The following is an 8,067-nucleotide window of genomic DNA, read 5'->3' on the forward strand; positions in this document are numbered from 1 at the left end:
ATACATCCTAGAATTGCATTTGCCTTTTTGGCTGCTGCAGGTCTGAGATCTGCCAATATGGGGCTAGTTTTCTGACTGTTTCAAATAACATGATTCATGATTTTAGTTTTTTTTTTTTTCGATTAGTCTCGCTTGAATATAGGTCAATATTAAATAGTTTCTTGATGAGTCGCCTTTGGTGAGGATGATGAAACCCATAGAAATGAGAGGCTTGGAGAGTGAGTGTGTATACGTCACCTCACCCTATATACTGAGATGTGGGGTACATGTTTTTTCTATTAGTCACCTACTGACTAACCTTCAGGGGGTGAATTATGGGTATAGCTTTACATTTGGAATTAATAAAGTTTAGTTTTATCCTTTTGTCAGCAAACATGAAGAATGACAAGAGACAACCCATTTAAGAAGATTTAATTTTGGGTAAAACTATTCCAACATTATTAACATAAAAAAGGCTTCTCCCCTATGTGACGTCTCTGATGTTTATTAACAGTTGATTTCCAAGTAAAATATTTCCCACATTAAGAAAGTGAAAATGGCTTCTCCCCTGTGTGACTGCTCTGATGTCTAACAAGATTCCCTTTCTGGTTAAAACATTTCCCACATTCTGAACATGAAAAATGTTTCTCCCCTGTGTGAGTTCTATGGTGCCTAATAAGATCATGTTTCTGTTTAAAACATTTCCCACATTCTGAACAGGAAAAAGGCTTCTCCCCTGTGTGAGTTCTCTGATGTCTAACAAGAATCGCTTTCTGGCTAAAACATTTCCCACATTCTGGACAGGAAAAAGGCTTCTCCCCTGTGTGAGTTCTATAGTGAGTAACAAAACGTGATTTCTCGTTAAAACATTTCCCACATTCTGAACATGAAAAAGGCGTCTCCTCTGTGTGAGTTCTTTGGTGCCTAACCAATTCTGATTTATCGATAAAACATTTCCCGCATTCAGAACATGAAAAAGGCTTCTCCCCTGTGTGAGTTCTATAGTGAGTAACAAAACGGGATTTCCATGTAAAATATTTCCCACATTCTGAACATGAAAATGGCTTCTTTGCTTTAGGAGCAGTTTGTTTTTTATTGCCTCTTCTGTGACTTTGATTTTCCTTATTAGTCAGTAATGAATCAGAAGATGGGACCTGCTCTATAGGACCAGATGACAGATCTCTGCTGTGAATGGATGATAATATATCTGGAGAAACAGCAATCGCTTCAGTTGTATCTTGTAGGATCTCAAGATCATCAGATTTAAAAATTGAAGATGTCAGCTGTCCCTCTGATCTCCTGTTATAGTCATCTGCTAAGATAAAAAAACATTTTTTTTAAATAAAATATCCTTGAGTTTTATATTTTTGAACATTTCTACTTAAACTGTACATAAAAATGGCAAGCTATGTAAAAAACTTTAATTATTTACCAAGACAATGACAGTTCACAGTCTAATAGAAAACCTTGTTGGATGAGCCAGCAGTGTGCGGTGTTCAACTGTTTGTTCATTCTGCCTCCCAAATATCAAATGTAAAGAAACCAATCAATGTTATGTAGGCGAAAATAATACCAATTCTCATCTCACAAAAACAAGACCCCACTCAGGTCCATCATTTGTCAATAGAAAAACAGATAAGGCAGGTTAGGGTTAGTGCTATAGTTAGGGTTAGTGTTGGGGCTAAAGTTAGGGTTTATTCTAAAGTTAGGGGTAGGGTAAAAAATTAGGCTTTTCTCAATTGTCTCCCCAATAATTTGGTCACGTCAGAGTTTTCTATTTCCGGAAAAAATAAAATAAAAATGAATAAAATGGCCGGTCAGTATTATAGTGCAGAGGAGGCTTATGCACTTTTATGTTCTGACAGTGAAGAAAGTGCAGTGTCAGATGGCGATGTGGATTTCGAGGGCTTTAGTAGCAGCGACAGTGATAGCTCAGAAATGAGCATTGATTCTGGTCCATCCTCACACACAAGGACCAGTACAACAAGAAGGTCAAATAGCGCTTCAGGAGAAATGTCTCCAACTCAGGGAACAATGCCCAGTACTAGCGCTGTCCCTAGTGCTCATGAATTGGCGCACACCAATGTCCAAGGGGCTTTGCCTCTTGATGTAGCATTTCCCAGATAGGAGGCTTCGGATTCGGCTACTCCATTCATCCCTAATTTTAATGCCATTCCTGGTATAAATGTGGAGGTGGAAAAATTTGGACCAATTATTTTTTTTAATTTGTTTCTGACAGATAGCTTGCTAGAGCATATTGTCCTACAAATTTATATATGTCCCAATTCGTCAGCCAGAATCCACGATCCTATTATGCTAGGTCAAATTTATGGACAAACTAATGTCCTAGAAAAGAAAACATTTTTAGGACTTACATTCGCAATGGGGCTTGTTAAAAAACGAGCATTCAGTCTTATTGGTCCAACCGCCTTGTTCAAGCCACCCCTATGTTTTCTGCCGTTCTTCCTAGGACCTGTTATGAAAGCTTTTCGCATGTATGAGGGGAAAGACAGCCAACTAGACCCACCAGGATGCCCTACTTATCTGGGGACATCTGGAAAAATGGTTTGGGAGGAGATAACTCCATTTTTGCAAAAAGGCTACAATCTATATGTTGCCAACTACTACACCAGCATATCTCTATTTAAAAGTCTGGTTGAACATAACATAGGGGCTTGTGGGACCATTCACAAAAACTGTCAGGGGTTTCCACAATCATTGGTCAGCAAAAATCTCCGAAAGGGGCAGTCAGGGGCTTTACACAATGGAGAGCTGCTTGTCCTTAAGTATAAGGATAAAAAAGATATTTTTATCCTGAGCTCGATGCACACAGATGCCACAAGGGCCACTGCAGACCAACAGGGATCCACTACTCCAAAACCTGTGTCTGTCATTGACTACAACAAATATATGGGGTGTGGACCTTGCAGATCAGGTTCTACAGCCATACCAGGTATCAAGAAAGTCATATATCTGGTATAAAAAGTTAGTCATGTATTTGTTTCAGGTGGCCACATATAATTCTTTTGTGTTATACAAAAAAGCTGGAAATGCAGATACTTTCCTTGATCATCAGGAAAAGGTCACTGAAAATCTTGTTTTTGAAAATTCTGTCCCCGCCAATCCTTTAGAATGTGAAGATGTGAGAAGACTCACTGAGCGACATTTTATTGCACTCATCCCAGTAACTGAAACAAGAAAGATCCCCCAGAGAAGATGTCGTGTATGTTCCAAGAGAGGAATGAGGCATGATCCCCGCTATTATTACCCACAATGCCCATCACTGCCAGCCTTATGACTCCATGACGGCTTTACAATCTTCCACACAGAACCACGTTTTTGAACTGTTTTGACATTCAAGCATTTGGATTATTTAGTGACAGACACATTTCAGTAGAGCTGACGTAACAATTTCCGGGGGTAGGTGGGGGGAGGTCTCCAGAGACACAAGCTGGGCACAATATATTGGGCACTACAATGACATTTCTGCAATTTTTGCTCTAAAACTTCCACTGCGAGTTTCTGGAAATCATCCATGTAGTGAAAATGGTCACTATATCCATAGATGAATTGACATAGGGGTGTCATTTCCAACATGGGGTCACTTCAGGGGGGATTCTGTTGTTCTGGCACTTAGCATCTCTCCAAAGTGCCACAACAGCAGAATCCCCCCTGAAGTGACCCCATTTTGGAAATGACACCCCTATGTCAATTCATCTATGGGTGTAGTAACCATTTACCTATCTATATATTTTCCAATGTAATATCAGGGGTTAAAACAACATTTTAGTGGTAAAAATGTAATTATTTTTTCTTCACTGGCCAATGGTATAATTTTCTATGGAACAGCAGTGGTGTCAGTATGCTCACTGCACCACTAGAAGAATTCATTCAGGGAAGTATTTGGTAAAATGCAGTCACTTTTGGGGCTTATGCTTATTTGGCACCTCAGGGGCTCTGACAATGTGACATGCCACCCACAAACAATTCCAGAAAAATCTGCTCTCCAATATAGCGCTCCTTCCCTTCCGAGCTCTGCCATGCGCCCAAACAGTGGTTTACCCCCACATATGGAGTATCGGCATGCTCAGGAGAAATTGCACTACAACTTTTGGGGTCCAATTTCTCCTGTTACCCTTTGAAAAAAATGGAGGGCAAAAAGATAATTTTTTGTTGAAAAAATATGATTTTTTTATTTTCATGGCTCTAGGTAATTAACTTCTACGAAGCACTTGGGGGTTCAAAGTGCCCACCACACATTTCCTTGGGGGGTCTAGTTTTCAAAATGGGGTCCCTTGTTGTGGGTCTCCACTGTTTAGGCACATCAGGGGCTCTCGAAACGCGACATGGCAACCGCTAATTATTCCAGCATATTTTACATTCTAAAAGTCAAATGGCACGCCTTCCTTTCCGAGCCCTGCTGTGCGCCCAAGCAGTAGATTTCCCCCACATATGGGGTATCGGCATGCTCAGAAGAAATTGCAAAACAAAATGTATAGTCCATTTTCTCCTGTTACCCTTGTGAAAGTAAAAAAAAAAAAAAAGGTATAAAGGAAAATTTTTGTCATTTATTTTTTCCTTCTACATTCCATTCATTCCTGTGAAGCACCTGAAGGGTTAATAAACTTCTTGAATGTCGTTTTGAGCACCTTGAGGGGTGCAGTATTTAGAATGGTGTCACTTTTGGGTATTTTCTGTCATATTTACCCCCTCACTGTTTAACTTTTAACCCTTATAACTTCCTAACAAAAAAAATTTGATATAGTTCATATAGAGGCTACTGCGCAGGCGCCGCCATCACCGGTGACATTTTGCTGGATGTAATTTTTTTTTTCTAAGCCTCACAATAGCCACAATATTATAGGCATTATCACCAATAATATCAATGCTATTATATGCATTATGTAATAATGGGGGCAGGTCAGTGAGGGGTCAGCGACCAGTCATAGGCCGATACAGAGGAATATGTAATCAGAGCACCACATAAAGCCCCGCCCACAGCCCCGCCCACAGCCCCGCCCCAGAGCACGAGAATCTCATTAACTGAAAACTACAAATACAGATTACACAACAGTAAACCAGAGTTGCCCTCATTTATGGTGGACCATTGGAGCTACTATGGATCCTGAGCAGAAGATTAGAGAAAATAATATTGCTCTCCATTTCAGGAGAGATTGTGCAGTAATCTGAATTCCTTAGGATCAGAAACAATGTAATTGGTTGTAAGTTCTATAGAAAAGGGATTTCACTGCCCAAAGTCATTTGAACAGTTTTGGGTGGAGGAGAATGTTGTGGTCTAGAGGCAAAATGGTGATCATGGTAATACGGCCGGACTACACCACCGATAAAGCAGCCACAGCCGGTGACTGAGAGGAATCTGTGACTTCTCTGCATTCAGTGGTTACTACTCACCTGGGTAGTCATATGTGGGAATCTCCTCTTTACACCACTCATCACCCCTCACATATGTCTCTGTAGTATTAATATGGGTCAGATCTTCACCCTGAAACAAATATTGTAAAAGTCACCGACAGATGGAGAAGTCCCATCTATGATCAGCTCTAATCCTGCCATCTCCACCGTTCTCATTACACAAGTATAAAACATATAATTACTGGTGGATAAAACAAGACTGAGCACAAGACCTTCACAGCCGTCTACACATCACAGGGGAGATCTCCTGACACCTTCTCTCCATCTACCTGATGATCCTGAGGAACACTGGGATCTTCTTGTTTCCAGTCCTGTGGAAGAAGAGGACGGGGACATCTCTCTGGTGTTGTCCTCTTACTGGATAGATCTGGAGGAAACACATACAGGGACTGAATTCATTCTCTACATACAGATAATTATAGGCCGTGTGTATTTAGTCCTGTCTATTACCTGGTGATGTGAGGGGCTGGGGAACCTCCATTATGACGTTCTTGTACAGATCTCTGTGTCCTTCTAAATACTCCCACTCCTCCATGGAGAAATAGACAGCGACATCCTGACACCTTATAGGAACCTGACACATACAATGATACCGTCATCCCCCCGATCCCTTCATAGTGTTACTGTATAATCTCCCAGCATTCCCAGCAGTGTCACCTCTCCAGTCAGCAGCTCAATCATCTTGTAGATGAGTTCTAGGATCTTCTGGTCATTGATGTCCTCATGGATCAGGGGGTGAGGTGGAGGCCCCGTGATTGGGCTCAGGGGTCTTCCCCATCCCTCAGACACAGGGTCCTGACAGCGATCACTAGAGGTCTTCTTCACCACTGTGTAATCCTGGTAATGGAGAGACACATTAATAAATCTCACTACAGACATTTCCAGAGTCCTCACCTCTCCAGTTCTGTCCATCTGTTATTCCCATAGATAAGAATGATGTAATGTGACGTCATCAGAATCTCTCACCTCTCCAGTGAGACGGAAGAGGATCTCTAGGGTGAGGTGTAACATCCTCTCCGCCATCTTGTCTCTGTCCATATCCATCCTTGGTGGGTAAATCAGGAAAATTATCTTCTGTAGAAGATCTTCACTGAGAGGATCCGATATTGTAGAGACCTGAATGAGAAGAAGATGATCCGATGTAACATCATAAGAATCCTGTGTAATAATACAATTACTGGAGATAATAAGGGAAACATATGAGGAGATTTATTATCTTACAGGGTTTAGTTTTCTCCCCTGACATCTACTAATAAAACCTATATATTTAGGCCACAGACAACAAGCAGTTTCCTCCTCGGAGTCGGCAGCTGAACACGTTCCTCATAGACTCATCTTCCATAACGCTAATTCTCCTCTCATTACCGACACTGGAATCGGCATTAGCAATACTGCAGGAGATATTCATTACACGCGACATGAGAAATAACTCCTTCATGGTGAGGACGACATCTTCATCTTCTACTGCGGCTCTAGAGACAGATGTGGCCAGAGTCGGTCACTGCCTCCATCCCCACCGGCCGTCTATATGAAGGTTTCCCGTCTTCCCCGCACTGGAATCTTCTCTCACGTTAGATCTCAGCTCTGAGTCACACACAGAAGTTTGAGGCTTTTCTGGAAGAACAGGACAGGAGAGATCTGAGGCCGATGTCTCCATGTACAGGGTTTCCCCTCGGGATAAGAGGCTTTTCTATCCCTTTCCCCCAATTAGAGGGGACACCTGTGGATATCGGGGTCTTTACCGGCTGCAGTCCAGGGGGGATTTACTCGGTAACGTGGACGTTGGACAAACGTCACCATCAATTCCCATCAGAGTGAAGGAACATCGCTCCTCTATTCAGCTCTATGGATCCAGGATGAAATCCACTGCGGCCCCTGCAAGAAAAGAGCGAAGTCTGGTGAGACCCCCGAGGCCGGAGATTTCTACAGCTGCTCTGTGCGCACAGGACCTGTGATGAGGTCACAGGAGGGGAGGAGTCAGGGGTCACATGATCAGGGGCCTCAGTGTGTGCAGGACTCTGCTGTGCTGGTTGTCATGGTGCTGGATGAGGGAAGTATGTGTGGGATCAGGAGGGGTTTACAAGGTGGATGTAGCAGAGCCGTGTGTGTACGAGGTGTACGGAGCGGAGTCGCGTGTGTACGAGGTGTACGGAGCGGAGCCGTGTGTGTACGAGGTGTACGGAGCGGAGCCGTGTGTGTACGAGGTGTACGGAGCGGAGCCGTGTGTGTACGAGGTGTACGGAGCGGAGCCGCGTGTGTACGAGGTGTACGGAGCTGAGCCGCGTGTGTACGAGGTGTACGGAGCGGAGTCGCGTGTGTACGAGGTGTACGGAGCGGAGCCCTGTGTGTACGAGGTGTACGGAGCGGAGCCGCGTGTGTACAAGGTGTACGGAGCGGAGCCGTGTGTGTACGAGGTGTACGGAGCGGAGCCGTGTGTGTACGAGGTGTACGGAGCGGAGCCCTGTGTGTACGAGGTGTACGGAGCGGAGCCGTGTGTGTACGAGGTGTACGGAGCGGAGCCGTGTGTACGAGGTGTACGGAGCGGAGCCGTGTGTGTACGAGGTGTACGGAGCGGAGCCGCGTGTGTACAAGGTGTACGGAGCGGAGCCGTGTGTGTACGAGGTGTACGGAGCGGAGCCGTGTGTGTACGAGGTG

General features: G+C 43.7%; 1 protein-coding gene across 1 annotated transcript; it reads right to left on the reverse strand.

Moving 5' to 3' along the window:
• Positions 1-395: 395 nt before the first annotated feature.
• On the reverse strand, positions 396-7,439 carry LOC141077554 (oocyte zinc finger protein XlCOF8.4-like). The gene is made up of 7 exons (XM_073564556.1): positions 7,155-7,439; positions 6,379-6,528; positions 6,070-6,249; positions 5,863-5,986; positions 5,682-5,779; positions 5,392-5,482; positions 396-1,291 (listed from the first exon to the last, which is right to left on the reverse strand). Exons 2-7 carry the CDS (start codon positions 6,454-6,456, stop codon positions 522-524), a joined length of 1,341 nt encoding a protein of 446 aa, XP_073420657.1. The 5' UTR covers positions 6,457-6,528; positions 7,155-7,439; the 3' UTR covers positions 396-521.
• Between the last annotated feature and the right edge of the window lie 628 nt (positions 7,440-8,067).

This window comes from Dendrobates tinctorius, unplaced genomic scaffold (genome assembly GCF_039654945.1).
Source record: "Dendrobates tinctorius isolate UK_male_01 unplaced genomic scaffold, ASM3965494v1 ptg000456l, whole genome shotgun sequence".
Classification (NCBI taxonomy): Eukaryota; Metazoa; Chordata; class Amphibia; order Anura; family Dendrobatidae; genus Dendrobates; species Dendrobates tinctorius.